At 47.4% G+C, this 24,294-nt stretch overlaps 1 protein-coding gene across 1 annotated transcript in view; it reads left to right on the forward strand.

The window, feature by feature from the left end:
• The first annotated feature begins 19,122 nt into the window (after positions 1 to 19,122).
• The window catches only part of Plxnc1 (plexin C1), a 150,587-nt gene continuing 145,415 nt past the window's right edge, over positions 19,123 to 24,294 (forward strand). The window contains exon 1 of the mRNA XM_090328397.1: positions 19,123 to 20,184. Coding sequence (XP_090184523.1) covers positions 19,123 to 20,184 — 1,062 coding nt within the window. The remainder of the gene's footprint in view (positions 20,185 to 24,294) is intronic.

The following is a 24,294-nucleotide window of genomic DNA, read 5'->3' on the forward strand; positions in this document are numbered from 1 at the left end:
AAATGTGACTTGAAAAGCTGAATAGCAGTGCATGCATGTATGATACGTGGAAAACATAAGTAGGAATTCTGCAACACACCCAACCGAGTCCCTGGGGAAGGGCTGGAAATAAATCAGTTGTATCATTGAAGTAACTTCCATAGAAATGTTTGTAAGGAGCAGGTAACACGGCCTGATGGAATGAAGGAAAGAAGAGACTCCAGGCTGCCAAATGAGCCAATGGAGAGATATAAAAACCAAAGGCTCATGCCGCGCGCCCACATGAAATTTAAACCAGTGAGCAAGAAAGAAACAGCCAATCAATAGGCCCACAAAATGGAATAGCTAATCAAAAGTAGCCCTTGTAAGATTCAGTGGAAAGGAAACCTCCCACCTGGTTCAGACAGAAAGGAGTTAATGGGGGGAGGGAGAGTAAACTGCATGAGATGGAGGGGGGAAAAGAGAAAAAGAAGAGGGGACTTGTGTTATACAGGGAAAGTTGGAAGGCGGAACCACAGTGGATGTGGAAGTGATCTCAGAGCCTGGAGAACCTTTCACTGTCCATGAGAGGGGGCAGTTCCAGAAATAACCTCAGCAGGTGAGGACGTGACCTGGGACCCTTTGCTAACTCACAGTAATTGATAGGTCATTCTGGTTTCAGGCAGGTGAACAGGAAGCAGAGAGAGTCTGCTCTCACAGGCAGTCCGAACAGCTCTGTCTATGCTTCCCTTTGTCTGGCTAGCTACTACCTGCTGGTCTCTTTTGACTAGGGTCCCCTAAACTTGTGCTTCTTTGTTCCTTCCTGGTAAATTCTTTACCAGTGCAACGTGGTTCCCAATAGCTGAAGACAATTTGCCTCAGTAAATCTTGACAATTCTCAGTTCTGGAATCTTCTCCAGTCTTAGATCTGAATTCTCAGATCCATAAACTTTGCTCCTCTAACAGGGATGGGTTTTATTCTAAAAGTCAGGGAATTTCTTACAAAAAAAAAAAAAAATGAAGGCTTCTTGTTCACTTGAAAAGCTTGGAGTTCTGGCAGATTGGATCAATATCCCTGCATACCAATGCTGGGGTGACCACATGGCCTCCCGCTCCTCTCTCCCTTCTCCTCCCCGCCTCCCCAGCCCAGGTTCTGCTGGAACAGTTATGTGACTTGAAGCAGCCACCTAGGGCAGAAGGAGGCTCTTCTTCCTGAACTTCCTCTTCCTTTGCTTTCAGTGTTCTCTTCCTTCTTTCTTAGCAACTTTACACACACACACCACACACACATACACACACACACACACACACACACACACACACACACACAGCCACCACGATCACAACCACCACCCCCACCACCAAGCTGTCCTTGAACTCAAGATCCTCTTGTCTCTGTATTCTAAGCGCTGTGATTATAGGCACACACCACCACACTTGGCTAAACTCCTCCCCACACCCCATTCTAAAAAGAAAACAACAAAAAAAAAAAACCAAAGATAGAATCACACAGCAGTAAGAGCCAAGGCCCCTTACAATTTGTAGCACTGAGGGACTTTGTAAACAAAGTAGGGTTGTTTCCTTATGCTTCATTGCATCCATTTTTAGATAATGTTTCTGGGTCCTCTAATTACCTGTCATCTGGAGGTTCTCAATTTTAGCTGTTTATCTGGACTAATGGTACTTAAACACTCCATCCTTGGCTGGGTTGGGTTTGGGCATCTGTAATTTTTGAAAGCTCCATGGGTGATCAGAACATTGACTGGTGTTGCAGTAGGAATCAGAGCCGCACCAACATTCTTGCTCCTGATTTTTCCCACACATTGGCCCCCGGGGATCTGTTACTCACCCTATAAAGTGGGATGAGATGAAGCATATCCCACGGTCTGTGAGCTTTCAGCATGAGCGTATGCGTGGAAGAACCCTGGAAGTTAACCTTGTTTCTGGCTGGAGGGAGCTTATGGACATCAGTCGGGCTCACCTGCGCACAAACATGGGGTTTGCACACTGATGTACAAGGTCTGCTCAGCTCCATCCCATTGTGCTAAAACTGGGGATAGAGTGGGTGGAGCCCAAAATACTTCAACTCCAGTGTAATGGTGTGGGCAGCTCACAGACAGCTAGGTAATTCTGGACAAATGGAAGCTCATCTGCAAGCAGCTATATTTATTTGCACAATAATTGGCGAGATTCCCCTAGAAATTTTAGAACATTCATTTCGATTGTATTTTTTTTGAGAGCTTGAGACTGGAATGACAAAGCCCCAGGCTTGAATCAGGAGATGGAAGGACACACATTACATATTCAAACCTCAGAGCTAATACTAGGGATAAACTGAGAGCCCCTTAATAAGGAAATGTGTGTGTGTGTGTGTGTGTGTGTGTGCGTGTGTGTGTGTGTCTGCACGCAAGCACACACACAAGTTCAGGCACCAATTCTGGAGCTTGAAGTCCAGGCCTGGGCTCTGTCCTTGACTGTTTGAGCCATAGCTCCAATCCCTGGATTTTGGTGATTAAATGAATATAAGAATCAAATGGATTCCAGTCTGTTGAGTGTCTAGGATTACAGGCATAAGACACAGGTGCCTGGCTAGGAGAAAATTTTAATTTGAGAGATCTGGTACAGGAAAGATATTACATGCCATGTACTAGTGGCTCATGACTGAAACCTACTGAAGAGGCTGCGATCTGAGTATCATGATTCAAAGTCAGCCTGAACAGAAAAGGCCATGAGACTCTTTTCTCTACACACATGTACACACATGTCTATCATAGAATCCTTGTACAAATTATAGATTCACATAAATACGCCAAGATGTGGACAGTAGTGATTTTAAACAAATGGTTTTAACTCTGGCAAACAGATCTGTTTCTTTCTTTTAATTACTCTGTGTCCATTTGATATGTCATACATCGGTCAAGGTGGAAGAGTGAGGGAATGTATTAAGAGCATGATTTTTCTCATATATTTTTATTGTAATTAATAGAAGCGTTAAATGATATTTGCCAGATAGTAGGTGCTTTCATTCACATACATTGATACCCTTTCACATGTCTTGGTCCCCATTTCCCTCCCCCGCACTCCCATAAGATCATGATTTTATAAAGCAAGAGGAAGGGTACAGAAACAAGGAAGTTGAGTTTTTGGTGACTCTGATGCAACTATTTCAGCATTTTTTTCTCTATTTTCCTGTGCTGGTACTGAGGCTTGAACTCAGAACCTTGAGTTCTTCCTTGGCTTTTTCCTCTCAAGGCTAGCATTCTACTACTTGAGCCACAGCTGATTAATCAAAGGCCAGAGTCTCATGGACTTTCTGCCTGAGCTGGCTTCGAATGGTGATCAGATCTCAGCCTCCTGAGTAGCTAGTATTACAGACATGAGCCATTAGTGCCCAACTTACTTCAATCTTCTTAAGATGCAAATTCAAATTTCTCCTCCAAGACAGACATTCTCAAACTTTTAGCCCTACTAAAATTACTATCTGACATCAGTGTAAGTGTAAGATCTTATGCCAGACATAGGGAACTAGAAACTTTTGGATGAGTGTGAAGCATCTGCATTTAAATAAATAAACATTTTAAACCACTTTCCAAAGCATTGTCCAAGAGTTGGTGCCTATGGGGAGGTGTTCAGAAATATTAGAGTATAATTGGTTGAGTAGATCATGATTTCCACTCTAGGAGCCACTGGAATATCTTATGATTTAAAAACACTCTCTGAAAAGGAACTCAGTGATCATGTCGTTGTCTTTCTAATTGGTTGGTTATAGGTTAGAGAACATTTAACCCACATGGAGACTTTGGATATCTTTCTCTCCTTTAAAAAAATTATTTTTTGCTTTTTCAGGATTTATTGTACCCATTGGTCTACTTCATCATGGAACTTCTCTGTGCCCAGGCCATTAGGGTAAAGAAAAACACATATTTATTTTTATCTTGAAGTAGTTGTACAAAGGATTTTCCATTTACAGAGTACTAAGTGAATACACCGCACAGTCAGTGCAGATGTTTGAGTTGGGTACTGCACAAGGACACCACATTTAAAGTGCCATCATTTAGAATAAACACGGCCGATTTATTTATGGTGACAGTTTTCTGGCAGATGGCAATGATGGATCTTAACCTAATAAGTCAGTCGCATGACAATGGTTTTTCCAAAAGATGCAAGCAGAGTGTCTTGAAGAAGAAGTGTGTATATATGGGGTGGGGGAGGGTGTTCTTTTGTATTTCAGACATCTCCCTCCCTTTGGATTCTGTCCACCAATCTGTGCCCTGATCACTCTATCCCAAGGAAAAGTCTGCTGGAGAGAGGGCTGAGGGAGAAACTCCAAGACTGGCATGGCCCAGGAATCTCTTGGCCTCTTCTAGGGATACTGTATGGGCTCCGCCCTCCAGCATGTGAAGGAGGCTCTAGCTCACTGGCTTCTCCTACCAGGGGCCTCCCAGAACCTGTCTCATAGTCAAAAAGAAACCGAGAAATGAGGCTTGTGCTGCTTTGTGGGGAGGCACTGGTAGGATTCTGCCTTTTGGTGACATTTTGATGTAGGCCCTTGAGACTGCAACTCAGGTTGCAGGGGTATGGGGTGGGGATCTGACGTGATAGGTTTGTCCTGTAAAGAGAGAAAAAAAAAATCTCCCTTCTTTCTCACTGTCTTTCTTCCCTCATGCCTGCCTATCGAGTCTCTTCCAAGTCCATCTAGTCTGCTATTGTATTTTCATCTTTCTCCCTACATCTGGCCTTTACCTCTAAGCCTGCAGCCATCTCTTTATCTTACCCTGAGTGTCCATATTCTATTGCAAGAATTTAGAGTTCTATGGATTCAAAAAAATTGAAGGCTTAGTTACTTCCTGCCCCTTCAGGATGTCTCAAAGAAAGAACATTTCAATCAAATATGGTGGCGCACACTGTACTACTGGGTACTCAAGAGGCTGAGATCTGAGGAGCAGTGTTTGAAGCCAGCAATTAAGTACCTGTGAAAACCTTATCTCTAATTTACTACAAAACAGGCTGGAAATGGAGTTGCTGTGGGTCAATTGATAGAATACCAGCCTTGCATGGAAAACCTAAAAGCGTGAATCTCTGAGTTTAAGCTTCTTACTGAACCATGTGTGTGTACACATGTGAACATATACCCCCCTACACACACTAAAATCCACTAAATACTGTTTGAAAAATGGAGGACTAAGAAAATAGGAGGAAATTTGATGAATAAATAACTAAAACCTGATGAGCAGCATACGTAGATTTCTCCATCAAAGTCATCCATACCTCTCTTAATGCCAGGCACCCCTTAGGAGACTCTCAGTAAAGGTCACATAGATTTAAGAAACAAGCACTGAGCAGGAGAAGGCCCACTTGTGCATCTTACCCTGCTCCCACCCCATGTGTCTTTAGTCATGTCTCTTCCAATAATGCACCTTAGGTAACAACCTCCAATATGGGACAGTTAGGAAACAGAATCATCTTGCTCTTCCCCTGGCTTGCTGAAAATGCACTTGACTCATGGAAAGAGAATTAACTGTTTACCACGTAGTTCTTCCAACTGTGTGTCACAGGGGCACCCAAGTAAAGGGCATTTGCATTTGCTTATTTCCTGACATCACTGAGAAGTAGTGGATGGGCAGAGGTTGGAAGTGTTGCTTAAATGAAGATCTGGATTACCTTGGCCTATTTATTTAGTTTAGTTTAATTTTGTGCCAGTACCAGGGACTTAAACTCAAGGGCCTGGGTGCTGTACCTTAGCTTTTTTGTTTAAGGCCAGCATTCTATCACTTGAACTGCCATTCCACTTCTGGCTTTTTGCTAATTCATGGGAAAGAAGAGTTTCAGGAACTTTCCTGCCTGGGGCTGGCTTCACACCAGGATCCTCACATCTCAGCTTCTTGAATAGCTGGGATCACAGGCAGGAACCACCAGTACCCGGTTTGATGTTCTTTGTATCACTAGTTATTGTTGTGGCAGAAACATCTTGTCTTTGCATCGAACCTGTATTATCCATCTCTGGAGTTGCCCCTGGTACTTGGCAGATAATAATAGCCTCTCCTAGAAATAGACAGAGCTGAACTAAACAGCTGTAGATGGTGTGGATTTCGTAGGACTTCCCACTGGAAGAAGCCAGTGAAACACCAGCATTTTCTGTCTTAGGTTTGCTTCTGCAGCATCTACTCACAAGTACCAAACTCTTGCTACATCCTTGCATCATCGGAAGAGCTTAGGGATAAGAATATAATACAGTCAGCTGGGAGTGGTGGCTCATGCCTATAATCCTAGCTACTCTGAAGGCTGAGATCTGAGGATCAAGGTTCAAAGACAGCCTGAGCACTAAAAGCGCTTATTTCCAATTAAGCTCTAGAAAACAGGAACTGGGGCTTGGCTCAAAGGTAGGGCGGTAACCATGAGCTGAAGAGCTCAGGGACAGGGCCCAGGCTGAATTCAAGCCCCATGACCCACCAAAAAAAAAAAAAAAAAGAGGAATCTAATACAGTCACTTTCTTCCAGGGGCAGTAGGAACACCATACAAATAAATATTGCAGTGGATATGAGAAAAATAAGAGGGATAGGAACTATGCAGGGGACACCAAGAAGAACTAATCCACTTTTGAGGATGAGGATCAGAGAAGGGGACTGAAGAGAATGAGTAGAATTTCACTAAAGGGAAGTGGGAGGTGCAGACTAACTAGGTCTTGGCGAGCCTCATATCTGTCCAAGTCTCGGGACAGAACTCAGAGTGTTTTATTTCTTACCCAACTCCCATTTCCCCCCTTTTCTTCTTCCAGGCTAAGAGAACCATAAGTATTGCATCTAGGCTGATTCTGAGGAATGTGAGCTCCTCCCCAGACCCAGACAAATGAGTTAATGATGGTCTTTTGGTCATTCCTTTTCTCTTTGCCACCATGAAGGCACATGACTGTCTTCTGGTTGATGAGACATAAAGGGAAGTGTGCCCAGAGACTTGCTTGCAGAAGCTCATTAGGAGAATGCTAGCCTTCCCCTTCTTGTCTTGAAAATTCCTATGGTATTTGCAGCTGTGAGAGCTGTCTTGTGACAGCAGAAAGATCAGATCCAAGCCTGGGGGATCTTGGATAGTAACACTGAATAGCAACCAATACTGGCAGCCGGACTCCTTGTTCAAGAAAAGAAATTAACTCTTCCTTGCCTGTGTGCTCTGTCCTTATAGCAAAACATGCCATCATTCACTTCCATACCTCCTGTAAACTCTTTCCCACAGGTCTACCCTGTGGGTACCAGGGAGGTCAGAACAAATACCCCTAAGTTTTACAGCTCGATTCCCCCCCATCCTTGCATATCTCCATAGCCTGCAGTTCTTCAATCTCTCCAGTCATTTGGGACAGTTCTCCAGAGAACATGTTTCCCCTTTCTCTGCATCTCTCTTTTATGTCATGATGAGGAAGAAGTCATCCTCTCTGACCAAGTGTCACTCTGCCACCAGTCCTTCAGATGGCCCCAAATTTTATCAGTCTCTCTTTCTTTCTTTTTTTTTTTAAATGCAATTCCATCAGCTTCTAGTGAAAGTAGACACTCTACCTCCTGGGTGCCTAGACTGCGTTTATCGGGTTTTCACCAGCATTAACCTGGTGACTCAGCATCAACCTCCTTCTCTACACAGAATTTCAAAAGAGCAACAAAAATCCTCAGAGATGCCACTCAGTGAATTTAGCCTGGAGCCTACTTGTTCCTTCAGGCACATGAAGAAAACTTGGGATGGCAAAGACAGCAAGGCAGAAAGCTTACATGTCCTGCTAAGAAGTGAAAAGCAGAGCTTCCTAGCAAGTGTGCCACCTGTTCATGCTGTGAGTCGTCTTGCCTTGCCCTCTCAGCCCTTGGCTCTGCTGGGCAAATCCTGGCAGACAAAGCTCGACTGTTGGTCACCTCCAGTGGCCTTGTCTGGAGGCAGAAGGAAGTTGCTTGACAGAGTGGGTAGCCCTGAGGCCATGGCATGAAAAGGATTTGGAAAATTATGGAAGTCTTTAAAAATATTTTTTTGCTGTGATCAGGATGTTTTGTCTGTTTTGGGAATCACTGAAGTTTGAACTTGGGGCCTGGTGATTGTCACGAGGGGATTTCATCATTCTAGCCTCATTTAAGGATTCTTAACTGCAAATCAACTTTATATTTTGAAAGGGCAAACAGAACTGCTATAGCCAATGAGCCTGAGACCTGCAATAGCAATCTATAATGGCCAAATTATGACATGAGGAGTGGGAAGGACAAACAGGACTCTCAGATGTGAGAAATCTGAGGAGAAATCAAGCCCAAGATGCAAATCAGTGGGTTTGTTATTGATTGAGCCTGACTGAAAGAAGTTTTTAGTACTTCTATCTTCTGATATGAGAGCATGGGGTTAACGTGGTGTAATACAAGGAGAGTGGGGAAACAAAGCAGAAGGAAACTGAGCTGAGGTGCATGCATGCTGAATGAAGCGGTATGACCAGGAGGCATTTAAGCCTTTTGGCCTAGTCAAGGTATGGAGGTTTTAGAGATCTCAGCAGGAATGCTGGTCCACAGATATTAGTGATATGGCCACAGAGTAATCTAGCAGCAGGAGGGTACCAAAGACACAGTAAGTTACTCAAGTCAAAGGATGAGGTGTTAGAACTGTCCTGGTGAGCCTTAGCCAGGCCGTGTATGTGTGTGTGTGTGTGTGTGTGTGTGTGTGTGTGTGTGTGTGTGTGTGTATGTGTGTGATTGTGGTGTGGATGTATTTGTCTGCCAATCTCACCTCTGCTTCTCTATACATTGGTCTCACTGTCACTTACTCTACACAGAACTTTCTCCCAGGCAAAGAACAATGTCACTAGAATCCTTAGGTGAGCTTGGAGTAAAAAGCTTTTTCTTTCTTTTTTTTTTTTTTGAGACACTTTTTTGGGATCTCACTTTGTAATTCAGACTAGCCTTGAACTTTTGCTCCTCCTATTTCAGCCTTCTAAGTTCAAGAATGAGAGTCATGTTCCATCCCATCATCTGGCCCAGTGAAAATCTCAATTTCTTTACTACTCATATAGTAAAACCCTGGAGTGGTAAAACACACAACTGCAACAAAACCCCAAAGCTATTCTATGTAGAAAATACTCTGGCTGGGGACTGGTGGTTCATGCCTGTAATTCTAGCTACTCAGTAGGCTTAGATCTGAGTATCACAGTTCACAGCCAGTCTGGGCACGAAAGTCCGTGAGACTCTTATCTCCAATTAACCACTAGAAACCCGGAAGTGGTGCTGTGGCTCAAGTGGTAGAGCACTAGCCTTGAGCTGAAAAGCTCAGGTTCAGTGCCCAGGCACACAGTTCAAGCCCCACATTAAAAAAGAAAAGAAAAGAAAAAAACTACTCTGATTGGCATTGTTTGGATCTTATGATCTATACTTCAACCAATCAATCTCTGTTACCAGATCGGTGACACACTTGGATTGACCAGGCTTGGATCATGTGCCCATATCTGGTTGGGAAGAAGAATACAGGTTTTATTATCAGAAGTACAGGGATGGTAAAGCTTTCTGGGTCAGAAAAATAGTTACTATGGTTCCATGTCCATCAAAACTTAAAAAGACAGGAGGATGAAGAAAGACAGAAAAATGACAGTATCTGTGTCTTATTCATATCTATTTTCTCTGTCTCCTACCACCTAGTCCTTGGTGTTGTCTATAAAGTGTGTGTAGGTGTGTGTGTGTGTGTGTGTGTGTGTGTGTGTTTGATGACCTCATAGGCATTGTGTATGATAAGTAGTGGATATTTGTCAAACACTATGACTAAGACTGGCACTCAGAAATCTAATTTAGACAACTATGCAACAGTAGATTTTTTTGCCTGTACTTGGCTATCACTGGCAGAGATATTAATAGGTTCTCTGAAGAGAGCCAGTCTTGCTCATTCTTGTTTAAAGGCACCATATTACTTTGAGCCAAAATAGCTCCATATGAGAAGGAGACTTGGGGAGTGTCTTATGGAAAGAAGTAATGTTGTCTTCCAGAGTGTTCATTCTGTTGCTCTATTCTAGGGCTGACTGTAATTTCATGCTGTATTTACAAGCCTGCAGGGAGACTCCTTAATTACCACGGATGCCAGAGAGAAAGAGGAATGCTAATCAAACCTTTATTAATGGGTGACATGCTTCCAACTTTCAGGAACAGATGCTAAGGAGGAATGAAGCCTTGTAAACCACAGTACCCACCAACTCCCCTCAGGTAGTGAGTTTTTCTTATGGAAGTACCTGTTCCATCCACTAGGGGGACTCCTAGTGTATGTGGAACTGTAGTTTTTTTCTGTACAGAATATAATGGCATATGAAAACTTATGTGTTGGTGGGTATGTCCTCCACTGTGTAAGGGTCCAGTGGTCTGGAAGACTGTCATATATTTTAAACAGATGAGACAATAATATTCAAGATGTATTAAGGCAAATACATTATTGAAATTCTCAGGACATTTGGGAGGGATCTGCCAACTATCACAGTGAAAGTTTTCTTTTTTTAAATTGTAAATGAAAGTTGGGGCCAGGAAAAGAAAGGTAATTATTTGTCAGAATCTCTGCTTATTAAAAAGGGGGGAAGGCTGAATCTGTGCCCTTTCAATTTTAAAGAGCTTAATTTTAAATACCTGTTAGACACGAGTGTGATCTTTATGCTCAGCGGAGTTCTTAAAGTATTATTGGCACTCAGTTGATAATTATTATAATTATTATAAGCTTGTCTAATATAATTACAGTATAAGACTCTTCCCTTTTCAACACAAAGCCATTTTCAAACAAAATTTGAATGGTGATGTAGATTAACAAATAATCCAAACTCAAGACTCAGACTTGCATTTGGAGGTTGTTCCTGCACTATCAATACTGATTTCCCTTTTGTGTTTTGTGGCTTTTTATAGTTTCTCTCTTTGCAGAGATAATCAATCCAAAAATTGGTAAATATGCATCATATACATGCCAAGCCATTGAATGCAGAGCTACAGGTACCTCAAAGAAAGTCACCACCTGTCCCGGAGGAATCTCATCTTTACAAAAACAATCAGCCAGTCTCCACTCATTATTTTAGGTGAGCAAGGCCCAATAAGGAGGCATCATTCCTCCTGCCCTCACTCTGTTCCTTGAGCCCTCAACAACAACCAGCATATGCTATGTGTCAGGGAGAACCTGTTAAAGATATGAGCAGAGAGGTGAACAGGAAGCTTGAAGCATAGGAGTATTGTAGAGATGAACCATCCCTGATTTCAGAGAAATTAACAGTAAGGTGAAAAACTATCTATCTCTAATCATTTATTTACCTTTTTTATTTTTGCAGTGCTGGGGATCAAACCCAAGGTCTTATAGGTCCTAGACAAATATTCTAACCCTTGGCCAGATGTGCTTGGATAACCTCCCCTATCACAATAGTCACTACCCAGGAGGGGTTGAGGTGGCTGGGGGAGGGGTAGCACTTGAGGTCAAAGCAGGTGGTCACATAGGGATGGAAAGCTTTGGTTGTACAAACTCCACAACTGAACTGGAGAGGGACATGGGGGGGGGGGGGAAGAGCCCATTTAGGTCCCAGGTAGTCCTGTAGAAGAATCAGGAGATTCAACTCAGTTCTACTCTCTGGCCTGAGCACAGCTGCCACTCTCTTTGGTCTTTAGTGAGTTTGCAGGGCATTCTCTTCAATGGTCCATTTGTCCTTTCACCATCCTCCCCATCCTTCCCCCATTCCACCCCTGCCCCCCTAGCTGAGAAAGATACATCTCTGCTATTTCCAGGGGAGGTAATGGTACCTTTCTTCATGTTCGAAGTTCCTGAATGTTCCAGATTTACAGCTTTTAGGGTAGGGGGAAAAAGCCTCTGATCACATAAATATTTAATCACCATTAAGAATGCCTAATAAACGAAGGGAATCACACTTCAGATTGGCTGCTGCTGCTGATGAAAGCGAGTAGAAAATAAAACACCTTTCTAGACCAAAACCATCTTTAGAATGTAAGGCATGTTCTATTTCTACTGTCTACATCTTCCTTCAACCACTGAAGAGCTAGGATTGTTGGTTTTCTCTATTAAGTATTAGTGAGGGGTGGGGCACAGTGAGGCCTGGGAGTGGGGAAGGGGAGAAGGCTTCCTCATTCTGCTTTGGTAATAATAATGAAGATAAATGAAATTTCTAGACTTCATTGAGGTGACTGCTGGAGCTCAGACTTAAGGAGAAAGGTCTAAGAGGAAAAAGCAGTCTGTTCGATTTGTATCTTGTTTGAAAATATACTTCAAACATTCAGTGGTATTTTTGAGATCATAACCACCCCGTGCCCCGTCGCCTTGTGAACCCTCAGCTCCCAGTTATTCTGGTTCACTTTTAAAGTTCTTTTAGTTTTATGCTTTCACTGAGGAAAAAAAATAATCTTAGTCAGTAGGGCTCCCATTTGTTTCTAGCAACGGGTTGGATTTGGCTTAGGAAAACCAATCCAGAGTGAAGAAAATGGAACTTTTTCCTGACTAGATGTAGGGACACATACCCTTTAGAAATGAAGGAAATTCTATTTTGTCTGACAATCTCTCCATGCCTTCCATAATGGGCAAACCATTATGGGACAGATTTGACCACCATCTCCATTCCTCCTGAGTGTCTGCTGGAAAGCGGATTGGTTTGTTAGTTATGATTCTAGAAGGAGACAAGAGACATGGAAAACATTAATGAAGGAGCCATGATACCATAAGACCTGCTAAGGCCACAGGGTCAGGGGCCACTGAACATAACAGGGCAAAGGGAAACCAGACTGTGGCTCTGGCCACAACAGAGAGAGAGAGAGAGAGAGAGAGAGAGAGAGAGAGAGAGAGAGAGAGAGAGAGAGAGAGAGAGAGAGAGAGAGAGAGAGAGAGAGAGAGAGGAGAGGGAGAGAGGGAGGGAGGGAGGGAGGGAGGGAGGGAGGGGGAGGGAGGGAGGGAGGGAGGGAGGGAGAGAGAGAGAGAGAGAGAGAGAGAGAGAGAGAGAGAGAGAGAGAGAGAGAGAGAGAGAGAGAGAGAGAGAGAGAGAGAGAAGCCCTTGAGAGGCACGGGGTAACAGCCAATGCAGAGAATAGCATAGAAGTAAGTAAAATAAGAATCTGAACTTCATCCTACCTATGCCTCCCCTGTATCTCCTGCTGGGGCCTCTCAAATCCAACTAGAATTTCTCAGTGGCAAAGGAGATGTCCACAAATGTCCAACTTGTGGGAGGACAAGAAAGGAAGAGAGGGAAATGTCTGTGTGGAGGAGTAGTTACTAGACGGCACTGATGGGGAAGGAGAAAAGAAGTAGGGAGGGTTAGAAGAGGGAAGAGAAGCTCCTGCGGACACTTTCACAGAGGTCGATAAGGCTTTGGCTTCCTCCCTGACTGGTGGAAATGTTTCCTCAGGAGGGCAAGGGCATCAGAATAAGAAGGAGTGGCATCAGCTAGACAAAAGAATAGCCAACTACCCTGCAAGTCCAGCAACTTTATTGTCAGCTTAGCGCATCTCTCCACCAGAATCTCAAGGAAACGGAAGTACAAGTGGCTGAGGAATTATCTGTCTGTTAATCTTATCTTCTGCTATTCATTTTAAGAGTTTGAGTTATTATTAATATGAAGGCCTGCCTTCTGGCAGCTCTTCTTTTTGAATGAGTCTGTGCCAAGCTGCCAGCTATCAAGGGACTCAGGGCCTAGCATCATGCTGACAGAGAATCTTGGAGATGGGATGAGAGTTGGGTAGAAATATGAGAAGTGACGGAATGACAGAGGGACCGGCAGTCTATGTCTTATCCCAGATGCCCTTTGGCTTCTTATTCAAAGGAACAGCAGGAGGGGGAATGAAAGTAAGGATAAATTTAAATTTCATTAAAATCATTAAAAAAAAAAAAGCTTGATTTTTGAAAGACTATTCAGGTTAAAGAGACTCCCCAAATCTGAAGAAGTAATTGGCTGGTGAGTTTTTCTGCTTCCTGCAGGGTAAGCTTTAGCCGATCTGGGAAACTCTTGATGGTCAAAACCTTGGGTATTTTGCTGCCAATCAGGGATAGTTTCAGATTTTTAAACAGTAATGGTTTTAGTTTAATGTTTTCAAAGAAAGAAGAAAAAAAAAAACCTCATGGCCCTGAGCATGCTACTTCAGAAATGAGATACTGATTGCCAGAGTGGTGTCTTGCATTCCACTAGCTCTGGACAACATCTGCCATTTTCCTTTTTTTTTTTTTTTTTTTCATAGACAACAGTTCACTCATCCCTAAAGCTATGGGAAAGCCTTTACATAACTTAAGGAAATCTATTGATGGGCCATGTATAAAGATGTTGATGGCTCCTTCTTGAATCCTAGCCAGTCAAGAGGCTGAGATCTGAGGATCACAGTTCAAAGCCATTATCAGTTCAAAGTTCAGATAAATCTTTGAGACTCTTAGTGTCTATTAACCAGCAAAAAGCTGGAAGTAGAGCTGTGGCTCCAGTGGTAGAGTGCCAGCTTTTGAGGAAAAGCCAAGCAAGAGCTCAAAGCCCTAGTTAAATCAAGTACACACACACACACACACACACACACACACACACACACACACACTCTATTCCTGCTGTGTCCCACTCATCTGTTGTCTATAATTGTCACTTTGCTTATGAATGATGAATTTCAAATCATGATATAGGGGAAAATGTCTGGAGGTGCAATGTTGGTGGTGAATTCAAGTTGTTCCTGCTGAAGGAAAACTACACAGCCTTCCTCAGTGGAGCCAAGGCTCGGGGCAAGATACTCACCGTCCGTTTGGGGCCATGTATTGGGGGTCATGTTGGATAGGCACTGAAACTCACTCAGCCACATTTTAGCTGCGATGTTTAACTGCCTTTTCCTGTTGATTGACCAGAGTTCAACTTGACTCTTGGCCTCAGTTCAAGCTTAATAACCAATATTTCCTCTAATCTACTTTCAGCTAGCTACCTATTCATAAGTAGACTAGGAAAGGAGGCTGGCTCATTTCTTTTTCCAATGAGTCACCAAAAGTGGCTAAGAGCTTCCATAAGGTTCTCAATGTGGAAGACCACATAGATAGGAGGGGAAACTGGCTTGTTTGAAGTCCTAGAGGGACAACCCAGACCTTGTTCAACTTACCATGTGGCACGCCCCAAGTTCTGGCCAGACAAGGTTTGTAAAGAATTTGATGAACACCAGAACTAATGTTGTCAGCTGCTTCTGGTCTTCACCAGCCCAGTCAGTCCTACAAACCATGGTGAGATTAAAAAGAGTCAGAAAAAGCGAAGAACCCATGATAACCACCTCATGACTATGACCAATTGCCTACTGAATAGTTCTTAATGTCCGGAGTCTCAGCAGGATGCCACTGAATGTATAAAGTCCTGTCTTACCCAAATGAGTCTGACTTGTAGATGGCCTGGTTAGTCCAGATTGCCTCTCAGGCCTGAGGGAATGGATATTTTCTCATGATGAACACTTTGCCATCTAGCGAACACCAGGCATCTAAAAACTGCTTGAATCGGTGGAAACTGCCTGTTTCCGTGGTAGCAGGCAGCAAGCTAGGGCTGCACCATCTTCTTTTGTTTGGGTTTCAGCCACTTGTGTTGCAAGGAGTTCTGAAATGTGCTGTAAATGACACTCCACAAGATGGGCTTGGCCAGAAGAAGAGGGAAGTTTTGTCACTGGTGTTTCTAACCTAGGGCCAGGCCACCACATCCCACAGAGTGTGATCAAAGACACACAGCACCCGCATGCCTAAATATTTATTTCAGTGAATCCTATTTCCCACACTTTTAAATGTGAACTTGTGTCCTGAAGGTGGAGCTTTAGTACACAAGAAAATCCAGAAGGGGCAAAGGCATTCATTCAAAATGGGGGTAGAATCAGCAAAGAATGTGTTTCCAGGCTTCCCCTGTTGCCTACATTTTTCATGCCAAAAAGTTAGCAGGGATTTAGAGTTCTTCCACTGGAGGAGTTTGCATAGAATTACATGGGAGGAAAAAGAAGCCCGCTCACAAGAGTGGGACTTCTGGTCTCCGCAGAATGAGGAGGAGACTGTAGTCATTAGACCATTTATACTCCTTGCTGGGGTATTTTTGAGCTCTTTCTTTGGCAAAAAAATGAATGGAGAAGTGACCAAAATGGTCAGAGTATGTTTCATCCAAACAACTCCCTAGCTGGGTCTATACCTGACTATACTTACTCTAAGGGACTTAGAGAAATGACTCACTCACCAGTGAAGTGAAACAATATGGAGTGGAAGAGTGCTTTTCCATATGAAATAGCACTGCAGGGCACTGTCCATTTGGGAAGCCCCACTAAAGACAAGGGTGCAGCTAGGATTACAGGTGTGAGACAGAGATCTGAAGATTGCAGTTCAAAGTCAGCCCAGGCACTAAAGACCACGAGACTCTTATCTCCAGTCAACTACTAGAAAATTGGAAGTGGCATGATGGCTCAAGGGTAGGGTGGTAGCCTTGAGCTGAAGAGCTCAGGGACAGTGTCCAGACCCAGAGTCCAAGCCCCACAACCAACCAAAAAAAACCCCAAAAAACAAAAAAACCAAAACCAAAAAAAAAACCATGGTGCTCTTTATGTTTCACAGAGAGAACAGTCAATAAGTACTGTAGGAGTCTGGGAGTGTTACTAGAAGTCTCTGAGATATTATTTTTCTATCGTCAGCATTATGAACAATGCTGAAGACCTTCCAGATAGGTGGGAAGTGGAGCAGTCAGGAAGTCTTGCTTCTTTTGGAGCAGGCACACCATCTCATTTGTCTTGCCTAAGGTGATCAGCAACCTGGACCTCAGTGCCTCTGCTCTCCAACCATTTCCTCAGCAGAAGGTTGACCTTGTGTCTGGGGGAAGAACCATTTGCTGCCTAGTGCAAGCAAAAATAATGTTATCCAATTTCAAAGGAGGAGCTTACCAACGGAAAGATAACCACACAAGGAAGCATTTTCCAGAGTGTGTGTGTGTGTGTGTGTGTGTGTGTGTGTTCACACATGCTGGGGATCAAACTCAGGCCTTGCTCATGCTAGGCCCACTCCGTACCATTGAACTGGCACCCCTGTAGCCCCCATAGGCCCCTTCCAGTGCTCAGGCAGGACCATTCCCAGGCTCTCTTCCCTCCCACCTCTTTCCATTCTCTTTCCTTCTGCCTTCTGGTCCCCTCTCTCAGCTCTGGGGAGCACCATCCACAGGACTCTGCCTACCCCATTCCCTCTCAAACACGTTTGGGTGGAAAGCTCGTGGGGGTGGGATGGGAGGCTTGGAGGAAAGTACAAAAGAGGTTAACACCCAACTGCACCTCCATAGGTCTTCCCCCAAAATAAAGCCTAGGAAAGAACATGGATTATTTCCCAAGGATCCACCAGAGTCCTCTGCTCTCCTTTCTCCTGGGCCTGCCTCGGCTTGCCTCTGAGAAGACCTCTTCTGAGAAATCACCAGATGGCTCCCTGGCCAGTGCTCAATAGTTTGCTGTGTCCCCCCAGGTCTTGGTGGGGACCCAGCAGACCTTTGCTCCCCGGGTGAAGTGGGTGGGACCTCATGAATTCCCAGGAGAGAACCAGGAGGGCCTCTAGGGACCTGGGTATGTAGCAATGTGTCAAAGCTGGCTGGGAATTGGCTGGCTGATGCATTTAACTTGGGAGAACTTTCCAGTTCTCCCTCAAAGAGTGGTCTCTGGGGATCGTCATGGCCACAGGTGGCACTTGACTAGCATGACCTGTGTTCAGAGGTCCCAGAGATAGGTATGGATTTAGATAGCTGCTGCTAAGCAGCAGCGGGGTCACGGCAAGGTTTACCGCCTCTCGACTGCTCAGGAGAGGCGGCAATGGTCACTAATGGATGCGATTGGTTATGAAATGAAGAATCCTTTACATGGGGCACTCGGAACCGCACCCGGCACGTAGTAGATGCTCAGCAAATGTTAGCAAGGATCCTTAGGGTTGGACAGTGAACAGAACTTTCTAAGTGGTAGGTTGAAGAGCCGGGGACTCGGTTGCCAAGGGAGATTAAAGAGCCTTTTCAAATATTGGAGCTGGTGGAGAGAGGGGAGGTGCGCCGAGCCGCAGGGATTGTCCAGAAGGAGAGCGTGTGGCGCCTGCCTTGCCTCCACCGTACTCTGGCCCGGGGAGGGGTGGGGGCACCCAGCCCTTGTTACTGGGGCGCCCGGGTCCCGGGTGTCTGCAGCCCAGCTCCGGTCTCCGCCGCCCGCGCCTCCCTCCCGTCGTTCCACACCTGTCAGCCGCCCTCTTCCCAGTGGCCCGGAGCCCGGGGCCTTCGCGGCCACCCACCCCTGACACCCTGAAGCTCCGCGCGCGCCTGGCGTGTCCCCCTCCAGACCTCCCTCCCCCCCCAGCTGCTCTCGTAAACAAAACCTGGGCGTTGGAGCGAGCGAGCGCGGGAGCCCGCGCCGGGCACCCTGAGCGCGCCCGCCCGCCCGCCCGCCCGCCGGGAGGGGGAAAGCAGGGGCACCCGGGGCCTGGCCGAGGGGCGAGGGTGGCGGCCGCGGTGGCAGCGCCAGGCGGCTCAGCTTTGTTATGAATAGATGAAAGAGGCCACCTACACACTAACCCAAATTACCAGACCGCCCTCCTCCCCACCTCGCCGCGGCCGGAGGGGAGGGGAGAGGGGCGTGGAGGGAGGGCGGAGGGCGGAGGAGGGGAGGAGGAGGAGGAGGGGGGAGAGGAAGGGGGCCGGGGGCATCCCACTTTCACAATGGGAAAGTGAACCGCACAAGCGCACCCCACCTCTCCAGCCCTCCCCGCCCGCCCGCTCCTCTCCGCCCGTCCCCTCCCTTCCCCTCCGCGCCTCCCCGCGAGCGCCCGCGCTGCACAGAGGAACTCTCCGGCGAAGGAGGGCGACGAGGAAGCGCCGCCGCCGCCGCCACCGCCGCCGCCGCCGGAGCGCGCAGGGCCGGTCGCCTCCACAGCCATCGCCGCGGCGCAGGCGGGCTGCCGGAGCGAACCCGCCGCCGCCACCGCCGCCGCCGCGGTCCTCCCGGCTCTCTCCTTCCCCGGTCGGGCGGGCGAGCCGTGGGGATGGGGCGGCTGCGGGAGCCCGAGCGCGCGCAGGAGCCGCCGCCACCGCCGCCACCCGCGTCTCCGTAGCCGCGCGCGGTTGCCACCGTCGCCACCGCCACCGCCGCTACCGCTGCCGCCACCACGCGCCCTCCCTGCCCCGGGGGGCGGCCGATCCCCCTCCCCTTCCCGCTTCACCAAGCCCTATGGAGGTCTCCCCGAGGAAGGCGCCGCCGCGCCCCCCGCGCCCCGCCGTGCCGCTGCCCCTCATCGCCTATCTGTTGGCGCTGGCGGCGCCCGCCCGGGGCGCGGGGGAACCCGTGTGGAGATCGGAGCAAGCCATCGGAGCCATCGCGGCGAGCCGGGCGGACGGCGTGTTCGTGGCCAGCGGCAGCTGTCTGGACCAGCTGGACTACAGCCTGAAGCACAGGCTCTCTCGCCTGTACCGGGACCGAGCGGGCAACTGCACGGAGCCCGTGTCGCTGGCGCCCCCCGCGCGGCCCCGGCCCGGGAGCAGCTTCAGCAAGCTGCTGCTGCCCTACCGCGAGGGGGCGGCCGGCCTCGAGGGGCTGCTGCTCACCGGCTGGACCTTCGACCGGGGCGCCTGCGAGGTGCGGCCCCTGGGCAACCTCAGCCGCGGCTCCCTGCGCAATGGCACCGAGGTGGTGTCCTGTCACCCCCAGGGTTCGACGGCCGGCGTGGTGTACCGGGCCGGCGACCGCAACCTGTGGTACCTGGCGGTGGCCGCCACCTACGTGCTCCCGGAGCCCGAGACGGCCAACCGCTGCAACCCCGCCGCCTCCGACCGCGGCACGGCCATCGCGCTCAAGAACACCGAGTCGCGCAGCCTGCCCACGCAGGAGCTGGGCCTCCTGAAGCTGCGCGACGAGGCGGGCAGCCTGCACTTCGTGGACGCCTTTCTCTGGAACGGCAGCGTCTACTTCCCCTACTACCCCTACAACTACACGAGCGGCGCCGCCACCGGCTGGCCCAGCATGGCGCGCATCGCGCAGAGCACCGAGGTGCTGTTCCAGGGCCAAGCGGCCCTCGACTGCGGCCGCGGCCACTCCGACGGCCGCCGCCTGCTCCTCTCCTCCAGCCTGGTGGAGGCCCTGGACATCTGGGCCGGCGTGTTCAGCGCGGCCACTGGAGAGGGCCAGGGGAGGCGCTCCCCCGCCACCACGGCGCTCTGCCTCTTCAGGATGAGTGAGATCCAGGCAAGCGCCAAGAGCTGCAGCTGGGACTTCCAGACCGCCCAGCAGAACTGCGTGAGTGCCTCTCCCCGGGACCCCTCCGGAGAGCCTGGCGGCCGAATGGCGGGAAGGGGACCGGGACGGGGTGGGGGGAAGGGACGCGGGAGACATCTACCAAGTCTCAGGTTGGCAGCGCCGTTGGCCATTTGAAATCTCAGGCACAGTCTGCTCTCCCCCCTTCCGGGGGGGGGATTGTAAAAACAAAAAGGGGGGCGATGTCTGGCGGGAAGGATGGGGGGGGTAGGTTCAAAACTCTAGCGGCTTCCCCCTCCCCTTCTGTGCTAACACGAGTGCATGTTTGGGACAGAGCCTCTCCACGCGCCCCCTCTCGTCGCTTCTCCAGTCCCGTCCCCTCTGGGGTTGTCTCCGAGGGCCTGTGGAGCTGATTGTCCTGGTGACCGCAGTTACTGAACACTGGGCTCTCAGCAGAGAAGCCATTGAACCTAAAGGGCTCGCTGCCACACCCCAGCCTTTTATGCCCCCCTCTCCCTCTCCACCCCGAACCCCTTTGCCCGCAACACGTAGGATGGAGTTTGGGAGCCCGCAGCACCCGAGTGCAGCCCGCAAACCCCCGGCGCGCGACCCGGTGCAAGGGGGGCGGGGCTGTGGCTGGCGCTGGGTTGCTGTGGTCTCCAACCCCGAGGCTGGGGACCGGGCTTGGGCGGGAGGGTGGCTTTGTCACCTAGAAGGGGTGTGTGCCGGCAGGGAAGGAAGGGGCGAGGTGGGGGGGGAAGGAGGAAGTGTTGGGGTGCTCTTGGCAGTTTCTGGGTTCCAGATTGCTGTTCTAGATTGCAGGACTCACTTGGCACCACCCTTGCTTGCTTGGATCAGGCAAAAGATACAGGTTTTCTCGGGGGGGGGGGCGGTGTCTCCCCGGGCAGCCGTCTCTTGCTTCTCGAGATTGGCAGTTCTTTGACTGGAAAAGAAAGCAGCAGTTCAAGAGGGTCCAGTTGATGGGGATTATGACGCTATTGTGCACTTCTCCGGAGGCCGGTTCCCTTCCAAGGCTGCTGGCACATCCACGCCACATATGGCTCCCGAGAGAGGGGAGTCCGCTGAGAGCCTCCTTTATAACTGGACTCAAATCAAAGAGCAAAAATGACCGGTTACAGGTGTTGCCATTGTTTTGATAGAAAATGAGCCCGAGAGGAAGGGGAAAATGTGTAAGGATATTTGTTGTGCACCAAGGTAGGAACCTAAAGCTTTGGCTCTAAGGTGTATTCATACGTGGGTAGAAAGGCACATCCAACCTAGATAATCCTATTATCTAGGGAGAAAAAGCCTCCTTAGAGCAGTTACTTGCTTGTTTCCCCTTTGCCTGTCAGCGTGTGCGGAAACAAGCATATAACATCTTCATTTCATTGCTGGTATGATTTTAAATGTATATGTGCATATATATATATATATATATATATATATATACAGAGGTGTGTGGGTAACACATTACCCCTTAAACGACTCTTGCTGTACACACATAATTAATTTCATGTTTAATACGACTTTCTATATCTTTATAATCGAATGATTCAAGTTGGGCAAATCACTGCCTTCCATTTTTCTGTTGAAAGACTTGAAAGCCTGTTCCCCACACCCACTTTCAAAACATACTACTTCGCATCAAGCTGGAGGCTCACTTGGCCTCTGGGGTTAATGACAAGGCAGCTTGGAGGCCCACAGCAGGTAATAACAGTGGAAGTCCAAGCTTTGCCATCTGAGTGCTGCATTGACTGTATCTATCTATTGGGTCCTGAAGGAGTCTGCTTCTTCCCAAACCCAGCAGGCATCCTGAATGCACATTTTGGCTCAATCAGGTGTCCCTACTTATGCTAGGATGGGGAGAGACAGGGGAAAGTCACTGAGCTGTTTCTCCATTTTTTTTTTTTTTTTTAGTGGGAGCTCCTGGGAGAGAGCTGCCCTTTGGAAATCAAGCAAGAGATAGATATAAAAAAAATCTGGGATGAGAAAAAATAATAATTTAAAACGAGTCCCCACCCAGCATATTCTTACAGCTGTTATTTATGGAGAACCTACCAGTGAGCTCAGAGCTGTGTATTCTGAAATATGGGTCTTTACCCCCCTCCTTGAGCTTGTCATCCAAGTTAAATAATATACTCTGCTTCAAACAATAGCATGTCATGGCTGCACAGGTGGGAACTAGGAGTTTTGCATTTTTAAAAATTTAAGTAAATTACTTGCTGCTAGTGTTCATTAAAAAAAGCCTTCATGGAACTGAATTTTAAGGAGAGTTTGAATGCAAAAGGGAAAATAGGTGGCAGTTTTGATGAAAAGCTGACAATTCTCCAACCTATTCAAAAGGCAGAGAAGATACTTAATTCAACAAATCCTGGTTGGATGCTTGCTAATGTAAGCAATGCCCTGTGTTGAGTGCCACTGATTTTTGCCATTGAAGGGACAATAGCAGGTTGCAACCCTGTTTAATGAGGTCATGGGATCAGGGTGCCTGGGTTGTCACTCAGAAGAATGATGTCATTTGGTGGTATTTGTTCTGCATTTCATTTTTCAGGTCCTAAATGTGTTTCTGAAAGGCCTGTTGAATTGTAGGTACCTAAAACAGGAATCAGCCCTGAAATATAATAGAGGGAGCCTCAATAGGTTCCTATTGTGATTCCTCCTGAGCCAACACTGTCATTTTACCATAATCCACAGGCGACAAGGCTGTGTTTCCTTGCTTCTCCCTTTCCTCCTACTTGTCTACTGTATTTCTCATCTTCAATGAGCCCTGGGCAGTGACAGAACTGACTGGGATATATTTTCCCCTTGGTTCCCTTTCTATCTCCCATCAGCTGATTCTCTTCCCTTCAGCCCTTCCTGCTAAGGATTCATTTCCAAGATGCTTGGGCAAAGACTGTGGATTCAGTCACTGGCACATTGAACCTTGGCTTTTTCTGCCTTGCTACTAAGTTTGACAACTCTAGCAAAGCAAGTGCAGGCTTTGCCTCTAATACTCTAGCTGAGTATTGGTGCCACACTTCCTATGTATGATTCAATTAGGAGTCTCATCAAGGCCGAAGTGATTTTTTGCCAGGAACATCCCAGGATTTAGATGAAGGAGCTGGGGATCAGTGAAGCAACTTGTTCATAACAAAATGAATACCAGAGCTTAAGCCCAGACTGTCTTCTTTCTACCAGCCTGGTGCTCTCCTCCTTTGAAAATCCCCTAAAACAGCCTCTCCATAGGATGTGCTGTTGAGGATAAATGGTGCCCCCTAAAGGAAACATCTGTCTTGAATCTTGGGTTGTGTTTTGATACTTGTGATTTTATATGGTTTACTCTTCTTTTCGCATTCTATTTTATAACATTCTGTTCCATGCTTGGGTAAATACAAAAATGAATGTTTGAGCTGGGTTCTGGTGGCTCATGTTTATAATCTTAACTACTCACGAGGCTGAGATTTGAGAGGTGAGGTTCAAAGCTAGCCCAGGTGGGAGAGTCAGTGAGACTCTTATCTCTAATTAACCACCAAAAAGCCTAAAGTGGAGCTGTGGCTCAAGTGGTAAAATGCTAGCCTTGAGCAGAAAAGCCAAATGGGAGCATGAAGCCCTGAGTTCAAGGACTCCAGTACTGGAGCATGCACGTGTACACGTGAATATTTGAAATTATATACACATTAATTTAACTTCTCTTTCTGAACTCTCCCTATCTCTTATACATTAGCACAGCCCAGAGAAACACTTTGGGTTGTAATTGGTGGAGATGGGTTATTCCAGATTTATTTTGATGCCATAGTTGCTGGTGGTTTAATCATGGCGGCTACCTTTCCATAGCCACTTTGGGTTGTGGGTTTCTTGCAGTTTGGCCCACAGGACTGACTCCCTCAGGTCACTCAGTGCCTTTCAGGTGGATACAACCCCTGCTTCCACACTCACATAATACAAAAGCCCAAGGCATTTAACTGTCATTCAGACAACCACAAAGTACTCACACGTCCTCCGACAGCAGCCCCAGGCACATCCAGCCTCGGTGTGTGGAAGTGATATCCAGTTCCACTGGACAGTGCGGCCCGCTGACCTCAAAATGCAGTTGTCCTGTGGTGTTTATTTCTCTTCTAGTTTCCCTTATGATTCTGTTGAGCCATTTTGCCGACTATAGACTTGATAATAAAT

This window comes from Megascapheus bottae, chromosome 2 (genome assembly GCF_031878675.1).
Source record: "Megascapheus bottae isolate mThoBot1 chromosome 2, mThoBot2.hap1, whole genome shotgun sequence".
NCBI classification, from domain to species: domain Eukaryota; kingdom Metazoa; phylum Chordata; class Mammalia; order Rodentia; family Geomyidae; genus Megascapheus; species Megascapheus bottae.